The sequence below is a fragment of the Maniola jurtina genome, chromosome 3 (assembly GCF_905333055.1).
Source record: "Maniola jurtina chromosome 3, ilManJurt1.1, whole genome shotgun sequence".
Taxonomy (NCBI): Eukaryota; Metazoa; Arthropoda; class Insecta; order Lepidoptera; family Nymphalidae; genus Maniola; species Maniola jurtina.
This window is the reverse complement of record NC_060031.1, coordinates 7,349,864-7,367,125: the sequence shown is the minus strand read 5'-3', so window position 1 is coordinate 7,367,125 and position 17,262 is coordinate 7,349,864. Positions and strand designations below refer to the sequence as shown.

Here is a 17,262-nt window from a genome sequence, read left to right as displayed (position 1 = left end):
CTGCATCCCACGTGCTTAGTCTGTCGCTAGTATCATAATATTATGGAACAATAGCGCTTTATATGTTCAAGATAAATAGTTACGCATTTCAATGCTACTCACAGACCTCTATATTGTTTAGATTTACATTTTACTGTAGCTATGTTAAAACAGCGCGCAGCGTGTAAATTTTACACGCTGTTTGACTGTTCGTTTTTTACACACAAATTTTCTAAGTAAGAGCGTCGGTATCTGCTTTACAATCATCCCTACCTACTTACCTACCGAACTACACATCTTTATAAATTCTAATATGGATTTACTTCTTACAACGTTGGAATCCCAAATATTAAATTAACAATAATTCAGATCTACATTAGAAAACTCTTGCCTTCGTTATACTTAAGTCTAGCTTGACTTTCCTTTAACTGTATCGATAAAGACCCCCCGACCCAAAAAGAGGGTGTTATAAGTTTGACGTGTGTATCTGTGTATCTGTCTGTGGCATCGTAGCTCCTAAACTAATGAACCGATTTTAATTTAGTTTTTTTTTTGTATGAAAGGTGGATTGATGGAGAGTATTCTTAGCTATAATCGAAGAAAATCGGTTCAGCCATTTGAAAGTTATCAGCTCTTTTCTAATTACTGTAACCTTCACTTGTCGGGGATGTTATAAATTTTTAATTTACACTTGTAATAATTGACGTCAATTCTTCTCTTTGGAGATACTCTCCAGAATAAACAGTAGAGTAAAGTACCTAATTTACAGATTCTGTGAACGCATTTATTTAGATAGGTACTTACGTGATGTGACTGTCGCGAAAGTCGGTAAAAATGAAGACGTCGAAATAGCAAAAGCCTTTATCATAAACGGGTGTGGTAAGGAATTTCGATTTATTTTAACATCATTCATTTTTACTGCTGACGTCATTGAAAAGTATCCGAACGACTACATCCACTCTTGAAGCTATCGTAAAAATTTGTATAAGTACCCATTACATTTTGGTAAGTAGGTACAACTGCGTACAGAAAGTCCTATCTAGGTACCTAATACTAGCTTATTAGGTATATTACATTTTTTAATTTTTTGAAAAAGGTGAAAAGGCACAGTGAGTAGGATGTAGAGATTATTACAATGTAATTTACTAATATAAAATTAATGTGTCTTTGTTTGTTTGTCCTTTAAGCGTTCCCATATATATATTACATACATACATCCGAATGCAATTATAGTTGTTGTTTTGTACTTGAGTGAAGTTTTCTGATATAATAAAATAAATAAGTGACGCGCGAGTCTTTCACTTGCTAACGCATGCCGGCTATGAAACTAGTAGGTAGGTGCCTGAAGTATGTATTAAAAATAAAAAATCTACCTACATGGGTAATTATCCTCTTAGTTGGACAAGTAATTTTTTATTCTTCAAAAATAAATCCAATTTCCTGAAAATGTTATGGAGACGATGGAGAGATTAAAAATAAATAATTATACTTACTTAATCTTATTACGTTTCTGATGGTTGAATTCATGTTGAATTCGATTGGTTCGATTCATGTTGAATACGAATTGGTTGAATTTAAAAGCCTTCGGCACTTGGGAAATTTGTGGAGAGCTCTTTACGAAATCCTAATTTTCTAATAATTCGTAATTAACGAAAATTATATATACCTGACGAATAGAGACTTCTTCTTGGCCGTAGGTTTCAGCGACGACGAATTCTAATGAGTGTCCCATGGGCCCCAAGAGTTTTTCATTAACTTCGTCTACTGCCATTGAAATCGCCCCTGTCGAAATAAAAAACCTGTAATTACTTTGACTTACCTGCTAAAACTTAACAATGTCTATGGCAATAAATGTTTCGTATTAGTAAAAATTGTAGCTTAAACTCATTTACCGCATTTACATAAAAAAATTATTTCTTCTTCTTATTTTGTTTACTGTCTTTTTGTAGTGCCACACCAGCACAATGAAACTTATTACATGTAACTTACTACAGGTACATGAATATAGTATTCATTCATTCATTTGGAGCTATTGCCTCGTGAATGGATAGCTTAGCCCAGGTCTTAGGACCTTATGTGTGGATCAGTTTTTTAGGATACGGTATTAATAAAACTGTAATCTGGAAGTACTTCGCTACTTTCAGATTGGTTTACTGAAGCCGAGCACACTCGATAGCTAGGTACACTGAACATTATAAATTAAGTACCTATATTTCTTGTAAAATCTGATTAACTTAACATAGGTACCTAAGTACTATGTATAACTTTAGAGCCTCAATAGCTCAACCGGTAAAGGAGTGGACTGAAAACCGAAAGGTCGACCATTCAAACCCCGCCCGTTGCACTATTGTCGTACCTACTCCTAGCACAAGCCTGACGCTTAGTTGGAGAGGAAAGGGGAATATTAGTCATTTAACATGGCTAATGTTCTATTTTTTTAAAAAAAAGAAGAACTTTATTTTGTGGGTAAGCGTATCGAGCTGTAGGTAGTTTCATAATCTAGACCTAAGTAGGTATTTATATAAAAATTTAAATAGATAATAATATGTTGATGTACCTAACTATCGATAAAACTTTTTCGCACGCTGTTCCTGCTACCTAAAATTGTTTTACTCCTCTCAAAATCTTGTTGTAGATAAATATATCTGTTTACTGTACAGACGATATGATTGACATGCACTTTTAAGGAGATACAAAATTTTTATTTTAATCTTATGTGTTATCAAAACAAAATTATTTGAGAATGTAGCATGTTTTATATCTCATTCAATATGTTTTTGTTATGATTTCCATTTTTTAAAAACATGCTTCGCATAATTCCGATGTAATGTGTAATCAGGGTCTGCTTGTATAACCTAAATAACACGAATTGAGTGGGACATCCTATTTGTAGCTTCAAAATGCATCACAGATTTAATCACTGAAATTTTGCTATCAAATTTTAACGCCACTTCAACTGTAATTGATAAACCAATTTTATAGGGACGAAATTGGCAACTGTTTCCAAATTAAATAAGTGCGTTTGGACTTTGGACCTAATTGGAAACAGTTTCACCAAATTCAAAGCTCCCGTATAGTTAGAATCATGGTAGAGTCACTAGAACTGCTTACCAGGTTAAGATTAAATACCGATCAAACGATGACTTTATATAACGATCAAAATAATTGTATGATTTTGAACGCCGATATTAAAATCTTTCATTCACGTTTCATAAATTATATCAATAGTTTTACTCATGAAACACATTGTAGCGTAATTTATAACTTCATGCAACATTGAACCAGCAAACTGAGTCATAAGCTGTAAAATAAAGTTATGACGTGCCGAAAATATGATCGATTAAGTTTTGATGCCAAAGTTTGTACCTACTTAGGTATATTTTATGATATTTAATCATGTTTCAACCGCTTTCAGGTTTTTTGAAGTATCTTAAAGTATTTGTAGTATTTGTCAAATTACTGTAAAAATTATTCTTGCGTAGAATAGTGCCAAGAATAGTGGCTGCATTCTACCAGCAGAACAGCTAGCCTGATTGTGCGCAAAATGAGCCAGCCCTTCTATCACCAGATGAGACAATTAAGGGCGGTGAAATGTCTCGTAATTTTTTCAGCACTAAGACTCCATGGCCACAGGGTCTCCACGGCAAACGGGATACCAATGTAATTCTCGATAAGAAAGGCATACGTACGTACCTACTAAGTATTTGCGCCGGTAAGCGGCGCAGTCATTTCTGCTGCGGCTCTCAGTCTTGATGGCGTCTCCCTGATAATATGACATGGGGCCAAAAATATTATCACCTATAAATAAATACTTATATGAAATTAAAGAGCGTTCATAAAACAAAAATTACCTGATAGGACTCTCCCGGGTCTTTGGTAATTTAAATCGCCTGGTCGCCGTTGTGATCCCGTGAGGTATCCAAGTATGAATTTTTCTCCCCGGGAAGTATTTAGGGCCGCAATAAGTATACACCAACACCAGTGCCACTGTGAACAAATAAAATTATAAGAGTTTATAAAATTGAAGAAAAGCGCAGCGAGTGCTTTCAGGTCCAATTCACGGATGAGTCAATTTCACCAACATAGTATGTATTTTTGTCTTCTCTTCTCATTCTTGGTCCGTAGAGGGCCGGCATGGTGAAGGATTGAGAAGAGGATGATGATGAATGCCATATGTATTATGTAGGTATGCTTTCTTACTCTGCGGTCAATTTACATTCTGTGCCATTTTCCATGGTAAGTTTCTATTCCCCAGGTAAGCACTACTGACTAAGTAATGCCTACTACTCTTAGATACTGGCATGGCAAAAATGAAAAAGAGACTATAAGTGTTTAGTGACGCTAAAGCCCTGGTTGGCCAAGATTCTTAACCAGTGAAGTAACGGTAACGCTCAGGCAGAGATCTGTTTTATAATATAGAAATACGAGCAGAAGTACTAAGTCTTCTTTATGGCATGCAAGAATTTTTAAGATAGGCATACAAAACAACCTCCCATTAGATGGTTAGATGATAGACGACATCAAACGAGTCTCCCAGATAGCCGCTTGATTCAGGCGGCGCAAGACCGAGGTGTGTGACTGAGACCTACTTATGTTCAGCAGTAGATACCTATCGCTAGATAATCATGATGACGATGAATATTATATACACATAAAACCTAATTTAAGCTCGTATAACTTAAAGTTAAATATGAGGGTATCCTTATCATTACAGTGTTATCTTTTCCAGCCAACGATTATATTATGTTAGAGGATCATAATATTAAGTACTACCTACTGGATAGGTATACCTATCTCCTCAAAAGCTACCTACTTATTATAAACACTGGAAAGGACGGAACTAATCCGGAAAGTAAATGGCCATCCAATCAGTTACTGGCAGGTCCAGAATTGCTTAATTAAGTAATTGAGAGATCCGCTGCCGCCTTAAGCTGCTAAGGCTAGGGGCGGCAGCAGGTGTGTCTAAGATATATTGCAAATGTAGAAATTCAGCATTTTGGGCCTGAAGGAATTTAAGATAGAAGATCCGATACTTGAAATACCCCTTCAGGCTCAAAATGTTGAATTCTCATAATGTTGAATTTGCAAAATGTTCAACAGTGTGGTGACATAAATAAAACTATTGTTTTATGTTACTCAGAATTCCATTTATTTTTTTAAAGTTTATTAAGTTTCTACAAACATTATATTTTCTAACAAGTACTTAGATGACAGACTACAAATTTAAAATACTACTTCCCTACCAATAAAAATGATAAGGAAAAATACTGGATAATAGGTAATTTAATTATTTAGCAAAAAAGATAATGCACGCGAGCTTTCGGAGGACTAACACGTACCTGGTCATTGATAATTTTTCTATACTCTACCGAGGACACTACAACCGGATCCTATCCTTCATTATAAACCAGTAAATGCACTGAATGATTATTATTTCTGGTGGGTGCGGGACTATTTCAAGGAATAGATATAAAAATTTTAGGCTTTGTAATTATAAACCCAAGGGCCGTAGCAGTGCTTTTCGTAAGCTCGATGCCGCGTTTAAATGCTTCAATCCGCACACATATTTAGGTACAATCTCCAGTTGCAACAATGCCCAAAACACTCAAACGAGATGTAGCATAGGAATAATTCCTAAGATGCGTTATATCAATACAGCGCGCAGCGCGACGGCCGAACTCGAAAAGTAGTCAAAAAAAGCTTAAAACACGATGCAGAAACGTTGCAGACGCAAAATATCGCAGCATCGTGTGTCTGGCTCTAAATCTACGCGTAGTAGCGTGCAAAAGCTATCACGTTACTATACCTAGACACAGCTACTAGGAGTAGCAGGAAGAGTAAATGGGATCGAGGAATGGACCATAGCAAGTTCTAATTTAAAATGTTCGCAGTCGCCAACTGTTCCCGGACACGTGCGACCAACATTTTTCCAATATTGCCGCCTCGTAAAGTGCTTTGAAGTGCAGATTGCCACGGTTTTAAAGCGCACGTCCTCAGTTAGATGAGCCGGAACATCCGTAGAAACTATTTAACAACTTTATTATGCAATCTAAATAACAGGAAAAGCTGCCTGACTGACTGACTGACCAATCTATCAACACACAGCTCAAAATACTGGACGGATCGGGTTGAAATGTGATATGCAGAAGGTTATTTTTAATGCAGACATCCCATAAAAATGATTTTTGAAAATTCAACCACTAAGGGGGTAAATAGGGCTTTGAAAGAGTACCTACTCCACTCGGATGAGCATAAGTCTTTAATAAAATTATCATTTAGCTGTCTGTTTGAAAATATTAATGTTAAAAAAATATACTGAACGGATTTTATCACATTTTTCACCAATAGTCTTTCGGAGGTTTCCTCCTCCATGCGAATTGAGAGTTTAGACGTTGGTGGTCATCTTTGGAACAACTATATATTATATATAGACTATATAATTACCTAACTACATAAAATAGATAATAGTTTGGTTTGTTTGGCGATGTCGGGGCGGACTGTTAGTACCTAATAAAGTAATAACATAGGAAAAGCAAGTGGGATTGTATTGCCCAAGTAAATTCTAATTTAAAATGGTCCTGTAGCCAACTATTCCGAGACAAGCGCGACATTTTTACAATATCGCGTAAAGTTCTTTGAAGTGTAAATTGTCTGAGCTTTAAAACACACGCTCTCGGACTCTGATAGATAGAGAATTGCTTGTTAATGCGGTTTATGTTTACTAGTAAGGTTACGAAACCACAGTATCTTGGGAAAATTGTAATGGCATGGAAAATAAGCAAAATAAATGTTTCCATTTGGTCTATAAGTTTCTGTTTGTTGACTATATGCACGTGTTTTTGTTTTGCAAATCTATTTGATGACTGAATTTTTTATTATGGATGGTTCTTACCACATTTGACCAAAAACTTATATGTAGGTAGGCATATTGGCGTTTTTATGAAATAAAAAAAAACCGACCTAGTGCGAGTAGGACTCGCGCACGAGGGTTCGGTGGTACTCGGGTATTTTTTCGACATTTTGCACGATAAATCAAAAACTATTACGTATAAAAATTTTAGAATGCACAGGTAAAGCCCTTTCATGTGATACCCCACTTGGTATAGTTATCTTACTTTGAAAATTGAAACACATTTTAATTTTTATTAATGATGTGATCACAAATTCACGGTTTTCGGATTTATTCCTGTACTTGTGCTATAAGACCTACCTACCTGCCAAATCCAATGATTCTAGGTCAACGGGAAGTACCCTATAGGTTTTCTTGACAGACACGACGGACGGACGGACGGACAGACCGACAGACAGATCCTATAAGGGTTCCTTTTTAAAATTTTTATAAAATAGAGCTGATTTTTTTTTTTTGAGTTTTTTTATTGTAGATATGGGAACCCAGTACCCACCCCACCCCGTTGGGTTTTAATTGTTATTTTTTGCTGTAAAAAATTCAACTAGCTATTAGTAATACTGAAGCTGTAGTCTAGACTCGTATGACAGTCGGACAGACAGCGGAGGCTTAGTAATAGGGGCCCGTTAACTCCCCATTTGGTAGGGATCGGATCCCTATCTACTTATAGTCATTTCAAACAGGCTTAATTTAAGCACGTCGCGCCTTATTAAATCTTCAGATCTCTTGCGCAATGAGCAAAGGCGGGCACGGAAAACTCGTTTGCCTGCGACAGGTTCAGCTGCACTTCAAATTGTAGACTACACATTCGGCTTATTAAGTACGTATATATTGCATTGTGAAAGTAGATTTATCACGTAAATATATGACCCTCCTCCATGAGGTTGTGATTCATACGAACGACATCTCGATACGACGATTTTGTATACCTGCTCAGTTGCTGTTTACGGGCCTGCCCGCGAAATTCAAATTTCGATACTATTCAAATTTCGAATAGTATCGACTATTCTCACAAATTAGTCGATACTAGAATTAATTTCTTAAACTGGACCCTTTCAAGTAAAGATTTTTATATACACCTATGAGGATGATACTGCCATTGTCGCAATTAAAATACCATAAGCCTACGTTGTCGTAATTACTTTACAAATTGCAAAAAACCAAATTAAATTTGAATTTTGTGGGCAGGCCCGACGCTTCTACCTTAAAAATGCGTCAGAATAGTGTATGTCTATATGTCTGTCTGCTACCTTTTCATATCCAATCCGTTAAGCCGATTTTGACGTTTAGTACAGAGCAAGCTTACAGCCCGGGGACGGACATAGTCAACTTTGTCGGAAAATCAAAGAGATCACAAGGGATTTTTAAAATTTTAAAACCTTAATCCACGTAGACGAAGTAGCAGACATCGTCTACTTTTTTGGTACAGAGATAGCTTGCATCCTGGAAATTGACAAAGGCTACTTTTTATCCTCAAAAATCAAACAGTTCCTACTACCTACGGGGTTTAAAAAAAACTTGTACCTAGGTATGCACGCGGACCATCATCTAGTATAGAATCGACTTCTTATCTAGGTAGGATAGAACTTCAGTTATCGAAGTTGCCATTATTTTATAAGTAACGCACCTGAGCTCTCTTCAGTCTGTGAACTTCTTCTATATTTATTTACATATAAAAAATTTACTAGTTTTTTTTATTTAACCTAAAAAAAAAATTGTGTGTCCCAGAAGCAGCGATTCAATAGACATGGAGCATTTTCAATGTAGATCAGGGATACGAAGCTTTAAAGCTTAGGCATAGTCGGCTTTACTGCAGTTTAAAAATCCTTGAATTTTTATCACGACAAGCCTTACATATTGTACGTTTGTTTCGTACATACATGTTAGGTAAGTGGGTAGTTGGTGCTATGTTTATTCTTACCTCGTAGTAATAAATCCGACTGAGAGTTTCAGACTACTAGTCTTTAAGATCTCGCTTCAGTTAGGTAGTTAATAAATAAAAAATTAATCAGCGATCATCTGCATATGCATACAAAATGAGATTTCACTGTTATATTGTCAAAAGTAAGATTTTAGTCCTTATTTTAAAGGCCATTGAGATTGTAATATATTTCTATCTCTGTGGATGAACTGTACTTTTGACATGCAGTGACACATAGGGTTAAAATGGCGAGTGAATTCTCAATTTGTATAGACTATACATTTTGTGATCACAAAAATCTATTTATAATATGCTAATTAGAATCTTGAAACTCTTGAAAGTAACTAATGAAACAGCAACATTTGGAACAGTCTCAGTTTCCTAGACGGAGGACATTTTGTGTAGTAGGTAGGTACCTACGTGCCTTTAAAGACAAAAATAACATCAGTGGAAGATATTTATATGTAACTATGACCGGGTTAAGTCGACATGTTTCATCATAAATGGTATGTTTAGTTTATAATTATAGTAGAGAGCAGTAACTCCTGAGCCCAGATTTTCTCTCAAAATGAGAAAGGTTTGGCCATAGTCTACCACGCTGGTCACGATTGTGCTGATGCTGTGGCAGACTTCAAATACCTTTGAGAAGATCATGAAAAATTCTTAGCCATGCAGGTTTCGTCACGCTGTTTTCCTTCACCATTAGCAAGAAAACGCACGTAACTCTGGCAAATTAGAGGTTCGTGCCCTGGATAGGACCTCCGACCTCCTGAAGCTCGACGTCATAACCACTAGGCTATACCATTTAGTATTTTCTATAAAGTATACTTAATTAGATAGATTTTCTATTAAGTATACTTAATTAAATAATAGAGACATTTAATACCTAAATGTCTCTATTAGTCGTTGATTTGAGAATTATCGGTGTTACGATTCTCCGGTTATACCTATTGCTTTTAGTGATTTGCACCAAATGAGATTTTGGTTAGGTAGATATTGTAGTTTGCACATGAGAGCCAACTTTTATAAAAAATCTATAGTATATAAAATTAGTTATAGATTTAGTGTGAAGCCGCGGCGGGTGTGGATTGGGCGTAAACGAGGATAAATATTAGGTAAAGTAAAGACATAAGTATTAAGTAAATTCAATAATAAAGTAGATAAAGCTGGCTCTGTCAAACAAAACCCTACCATATTAGCAGACTGTTTATAGAGTGATAGCAGCGAACCGAATTTACTTACTGAACACACCCGCATCCAGCTACGACACCCCTGAAGTGTTTGTACATCGTGATTGATATTTACACACGAGCTACAAATAAGAAGAGCCGATGTCCGCGACATCGTTTATCATTGTCAGCCTATTACCACGGGTGTGCACAGGTTTTTTATTCAGGGTAGGCAATTGTTAGCTAAGTAGGTACCTATTTTCAGGCCGAGCATAACGAAAACCAAGCACTGAGCTATTTCAACTAGGGTAAGCAGTGCTTGTATGCCTCTATTTCGTGATCATAGGATACTGAAATACAATTTTATATTACTAATTCTAGGTAACCTTATAAAATATGAGTAAAATTTATTTCAGAATATTTTTTAAGTAAGTACCTCTTAGCATAAGCGTGAAAGCGACAATTTGTTAACAGTTGGTCATTTGCAGAATAATTAACCATCTTCAAAAAGAAACGAAAATTGTTTATACTTAGGTAATCCCATATTAAATGCTTTGGAAACGTCGCAGAAGATAACATCAGTTTAAATTAAATAATATGATTTTTGATTTATTAATAAAACGAAATTTTTTATTGCGGAAATCCTCAGAAGCTCGTACAACAATAATTTACCTTCCTATCGTCACCAAACACTCTTTTGCGAGTCGCCCTGGAATTTATTGCGCAATAATATAACGTAACAATTTTAGGCGGATTTTGTGTAGGGTAATGAAAGTTCCTAAATAACAGTTTTGACCGTAGTCTACCACGCTGGCCAAGGGCGGATTGACAGACTTCACACACTTTTGAGAACATTATGGAGAACTCTCAGGTATGAAAACTGACAGTCTTTTTGTCGTATCTCACAAGTAGAAATCGCGTGAATGTAGAATGAAAAGGTAATGATGCCAGAAAAACGTAAAATAATAAAGGTAATCTTTTGTAAATACACCAATCCCCAAGGTATTATGTTAATCTCATTTTATCAAATCCTAAACTGTTATTTCATGAACTTGAACAGGTTTAATTCCATTTTTATTTGTTTAAAGAACACTCACTATCTTTACGTAGCTTGAAAAAAGGTGGGTTCTATTTTCCTCTATTATAATGTGAGTTTGGAGGACTAACTATTTAACGGCTATCACAGACGACCGATATAATAGTCGGTCCCATAAACGTCGGCGTATCTAAATATACTAAATAGGTACACAAAACCAGGTGCTAGGTATCTTTAACGTACCTAGATGGCCCACAAAAAACCAAATCCAGCCTTATGCAAGTCACACTCGGCCACCAAGGGTTCCGTACTTTGGAAAGAAACATACATAGATATATACATGTATATAAGAAATAGTATCTAACGCCCCAAAAATAAATTCATTTTGCTTGGGAGCGCATAGTTACCTATATTTGTTTGTAAAGGCTTATTAATAAAATAACCGTGGTAGTTAGAAACTTAGTTTTATTTTATCCATTAAGTAATTTTTTTAATTTTCTGTATCTGTTTTCATTTTTGTACAGAATTCCATTTTAGTACGGAACCCTGAAAATTAGAAAGCGTGACCTAATCTCGCTGGTCATTTCATTGTTGTCAGAGGGTTGGAACGACATACGAGTGATTTACGTGTGAGCCAGAAGAAAATTGGCTAACTAGCGACGCCAAAACAGGTGGTCCTGCCCGAAATAAATTGGTGATCGACTAAAATCGATAGTGTGCGGTAAACCTCACTAAGTTTTGTTGTTTTCCAATAATCCAAGAGGTCGATAAGAGTTAATGTAATAGATAGGACCGTGGTACGACTGCGGCATTGACATAGTTGCCGCGCCACTACGTCAACGCACGGAAAACTGTAGCCACCTACTAAGTACAATACTTATCTACCTACTCAGCGCATTCGCGTGCAAGCTTACTCGTCATTCGCGAACCAAACCCTTATCTGCCAGAAGACCAATATCGTCGCATTGAATGCACAACGTTGTATGTGGAAAACTCTTTTTACACAAAAATATTGGTGAAATAGTAGGTACGATTAACAGTACCTAATGATAGAAAGCCTACATACCACACTACTTGTATAAGCGTACCAAACGTGGATTCACAGTTTTTTGCGTGTATCACACGACGTATCTCCTGGTCTGCCCAGGATTCACTTGGGAGTGACGTGTTCGATAAATAAACGATTACCTATAACATTTATTAAGTCTACGTTTCACTGTAAAACAATTTTTCAAATTCAAATATCTTACAATATTACCACTGATTATGATGAGGAAAATGGTAGTAAATGGGTAAGTATGAAGGAGAAAGGAGTCGTGGTTCGGTAAAGTCCTGACTTACTGAAAATATCAATGTTACAAACATGAAAGACAGTAGGTTTCCTTTATAACTAACCCACCGACCCACTAAGAACGGATTTTTGGAAATTCAACCCCTGAACGGGTTAAATAGCGGATGGAATACAAACTTTCATCAAACCCGTTTTTTCAGGTTATCTATCTATCTATGAAAATGAGTACTTACCTATATTTGAGCTCTTAATTAAAACTAAGAAATACTTATTTCAGGATTTTTATAGGGGATAAAATTCTGTAGGAGATTAAAGTTTGTATGGAAATCTGTCATTTTTCCAATTATATCTATCAAGTTTGGTATTTAGATTTTCGGGCAGCAATGAAGAAGTAGGTACAGGTTCAGGATTTTGGAAATTCCACCCCCTCACGATTTTCAAAAATTCCACCCTTGCGAAGCGAATCCAAAAGTTATTCATATAAATACCAAAATTTATTGTAATAGGTAAATGTAGAACCTGAAATATAGAGACGCTGTACGATTTAGGTACCGGTGACATTCGAAACGAAAGCTTGCACAAGGTAGGGAAACATATTTTCTCGATATTAGGTACTTAGATAGGTACTACACAATAAGGCGCCTGCTCTTCAATGAGGTATAACCTTCGGCTGCAAGTTATTAATAGACTGTTTGTATAATAATTGCATGCTAATAATATCTCTCAATCTCATAATAGTATCTAAATTTAGCAACCATTATTACGAGCTGATAGCCTAGACTTAGGTTCTATTCTTTAGACTAAAATCAATTTTTTCATAGATAGGTAAGTTTAGAAAAGACAACTGCAACTAATATCAGTAATAAAAAATTAATAAGCAGCCTGCAGATAGTATACCCATGGTGAACCACGCCGTCAAACAGGCACGTGCACTACGTCGATGTTACACCAGGTCCTCGCCTCAAACCTCTTACCGAAGAACAAGCTCCGAATCTACGGACCTAATAAATTCATAAGTAGGTACTTAGGTACTATTCCCAGGTAATTCAAAGTGGGTTAAAAATGACTGGAAATTGTCACCTGAAGATTAGCGTAACAGTTGTAGTGGAGCGGTTTGCGTTCCGTATTTATTGTTTATTTTACTATGTTCTTTTTCAAAAGTTCGATGTTTTTGAATGTAAGGGTCGTTTATATTTTAAAGATCTTTTACATTTTCAATTATTCTTGAATTTTAAGGGTCTCTTAAAATTCGCCACGACTCACGGCCAGACCTGTGTGTGGCTGGCAACGTTCAATGAAGGCTCCATACCACCCGCCCGCGACGCGTCCCGACTCCCGAATAATCCTGAATATGAGTTGTTTTGTCTCATCTGTGTCTTCTGTCAGTAATTCTCTTCTTCTTCTAGTGCCATCTCCTATCGGAGGCTGGCAATCATAAAGGCTCTCTGGATTTTGCTCACGCGCTGCCCTAAACAGTGACCTTGTATTAATGTTAAAACACTGCTTTTTAAGCCAGAATCTTCGTCTACGGCCAGGTCTACGTTTACCTTTTATCTTGCCTTGTATTAACTAAACAGTTAAATACCTTTGCTTGTGGGCTATTTAAATTCGTAAGCGCTGGCACGTTTCATGAGTGAAAATCATTTCACTTGAGGAACATTTGTATGCACGGTGGATCGGCCCGCACGATGTGGAGGTTGGGCCCGCATCAATAAAACAGTGTGATCCAGGCGCCCGCGCAACCTTCTTGCCATGTGCTCGCGCCCGATACATATTAATGCTACATTATTAGGTACCTACACTCACCTAAAATACTATAAGTACCTACGTATGTGAAATTTTTACGCTGAGTTTCGTAACCAAAATCAAAGAAAAGTAATGTGTCTAAAACATATTATATTTTTCTTTGGTAGGTATGAAAGTTTGCGAGTTGCGTAGATTACTTTTTTTTTAAGAATTAATCATAACTACTTATTGACTAAATACCTTTTACTCCAACTTTGGACTAAGAGCCCGCGAGGGTGGACTTTCTTTATTTTATAACCACTGAAAGTTCTATGAGCATTGTCCCGAACACACGGAGGAACAATCAGCGACTATGAAGTTTGGATCATGGTGGCTTTGGCAGACAACAAGTAACTAAGACGTACGGAATAGTATTAAAAATCACGTCATGCATTGCAAGACACATAGTATCGTAGGAACCCTCTGCCAGACACCCTTAAACTTAAATAAGTCTTGGGCTAGGTTCAATGATCTTTGAAGAAAACTGACACTTTTTCAGAAATTTTGAAACTCATAACTACCTAAGTAATTTCGATGCATTAATTGGAAAATATTTAAAGATTATTTCTATGCTGTAGATAGCTTTGTACTTTGGCTATATGCTATTAATTTATAGCCTCTATAAGTACAGCACTCGGAGATAATGTCGGTCTAATATCTCAAAAAAGTTAGTGTTTTTAAAATTATTTTTAAAAACACTTAGAATACCTAAGTGTTTTTAAAATTTATTTTTAACTAGGTAATAAATCCGCTATTTTTCTTAATAACAAAACGATAATTTATTTATTTATTTTTACCAGATTTTTTTTGTTTAATTTTTTCTTTGATTGAACTTAGGTAGGTACAATTTTTGAAGTTCAGGAAATCCTCTGATAGTTATTGAAGCTTCTACAACGACCTTTTAAGTTAAAAACATAGTAGGTATACTAAATAGCTCTATACTCGTAAGTTTGTTTGTATATTTAATGGTAACGGACTACAGTAGGTATTGTAGTTTGGTACCTATCGTAAAATAAATCTAGGTACCTAGGTCTCTAGATTCACGAAGCTTCAAAGCTTTTGGAGTGCAATATAGATCAACAGATTTATAGGTATGTACTATGTAGGCACCTACCTTCCATGGGTGGGGTTTAAACAATTCCCTTTTCATTTTCATTTAATTTTATCTTTTTCATTTCTTTCGTCATGTAATTTGCTAATTAGTTAATTAACATTTTGCGCCCAGTCAGGGCATTACAAAGTATCATTTTAATATCGATATTTTTTTTGTTATCATCATTCATTTTTTTTTAAATAACAATATTAGTCATTTTAATCATGACTAACATTCCCCTTTCCCCTCCAACTAAGCGTTAAGCTTGTGCTAGGAGTGGGTACGACAATAGTGCAACGGTTGGGGTTTGAACCGCCGACTTTTCGGATTTCAGTCCGCTCCTATAACCGTTGAGCTATGGAGGCTCTAAATCAATAGATCAGATTTGTACATAATACGTGGAACGTGTGGCCTAGTTGTGACAGCACATATTGAATCGATTGCAATTGTTAAGAAACGTTGACTCAAGTCGCAAACTGGATGGGTGCTGTGGTGACTGATGTTGGAAGTCCGAATTTGGGCTTTTCGTTTCCTGTGACTCAGAGAGCAAGTTGAAGGGTCGGACGTCGGTCCTGGTTATTATCATTAACATCTGATAATAGCTGTATCTATAAAAGTCGACTTAGTCGAGTTGGGTGCGGTAGGATCAGGGAACTCACCGCATTATTATCCTAAGACGACTTCTACCATCCTCAGCGATGAGAAATACGACAATAATGAAAATAATACCTACGACAATAATACAGGCATATGGTCTATGAACTTGCTATGAATTATCAAATAAAATATCTATTGCAAATGCCACAACTGGAACGGCAAGCCACACCACTTTGACCATCCGGCTAATGCAATCTTTACCTACTTGTAAGCTTCAAGACAAAATTAGTTGGGAAAAAGTTATATCACAGAGTGTACCTTCTTCTCTATGGGCTGGTTTCCGTCTGTTGTGCGTACCTTCTAGGTACAAAAATATATCCAAACTTATATGATAAAGAGGAAAAATTTGCAAGTTCGGATATAGGGTGTAATCTCCGGAACTAATGATCCAAATCCGAAAATTCTTTCACTGATAGTGAAACTTTTAAGTGAAAATTTACGTCAAGAGTTTAAAAAAATTAAACACTTACTAAAGGCCACGTAGAACTTTTCGTCATGTTTAACCCGTAACGTTCACTTTCCACTTAAACTTGGGAATATTTTGTCATATTATCGACACAATTAAAGTATTTCTTGGTTTATACTTAAGTAATTTATACTAACTAGCGGATTATTTTCGCGCCATCACGCAAGTTTACCGCGGAGGCGGCGGAACTGTTTGGACACAACGTTCGCAAACCGTTGGCGCTTGGAGACTGACTCTCAAAGACTACAATATTTTATATGGACTGACTGTTTCACCAGTTTACAGCGATGTGACTGTCGTAGTTTTTGCATAATATAAAGGATAGATGATTACTTGGAATGGAAGACAAGACTGAAGGCAAATCGGATCACAATTTTCGTAAGAATAAGCAAAGTTAGCTAGGTAGGTACTTTTCCATTTATTAGATATTAAGTAGGTTTCCCTTTTCCACGGATCCTTTTCTAATTTATTCAAAACATGAATACCCTACCTATTTGTATTTTAGTTGATAAATATGTAAAATAAGTAATACATAGATGATTAATCTGCTTTCCGAACCACGCTCGGTGGTAGACTTGACATAATAAATCATAAGTGGCACAATTAACTATCCTACCTACATGAATTAAATTAATTAACTTCATCATCATCATCATCAGCCTGTGGACGTCCACTGTTGGACGTAGGCATTCCCTATAGAGCGCTACCACAGTCCACACCCGGTCCTCAGCCTTCCTCATCCAGCCACTTCCCGCCAGCTGCTTTATATCGTCGGTCCATCGTGCTGGAGGGCGTCCCACACTACGCTTGCTTAAACGTGGTCTCCACTCAAAGACTTTCCGGCTCCAACGGCCGTCGCCTCTACTACAGGCATGGCCTGCCCACTGCCACTTCAGCTTGCTAATAGTTTGGGCTATTTCAGTGACCTTGGTTCTCCTGCGGATCTCCTCATTTCGGA

At 36.4% G+C, this 17,262-nt stretch overlaps 1 protein-coding gene across 2 annotated transcripts in view; it reads right to left on the bottom strand.

The window, feature by feature from the left end:
- The window catches only part of LOC123880904 (guanylate cyclase 32E), a 47,581-nt gene extending 31,062 nt beyond the window's left edge, over positions 1-16,519 (bottom strand). For both annotated transcript variants that reach the window (XM_045929302.1, XM_045929301.1), the window contains exons 1-3: positions 16,309-16,519; positions 3,831-3,966; positions 1,646-1,761 (exon numbers count right to left, since the gene is read on the bottom strand). In XM_045929302.1, coding sequence (XP_045785258.1) covers positions 1,646-1,761; positions 3,831-3,966; positions 16,309-16,335 — 279 coding nt within the window. In that variant the 5' untranslated portion in view covers positions 16,336-16,519. The remainder of the gene's footprint in view (positions 1-1,645; positions 1,762-3,830; positions 3,967-16,308) is intronic.
- Between the last annotated feature and the right edge of the window lie 743 nt (positions 16,520-17,262).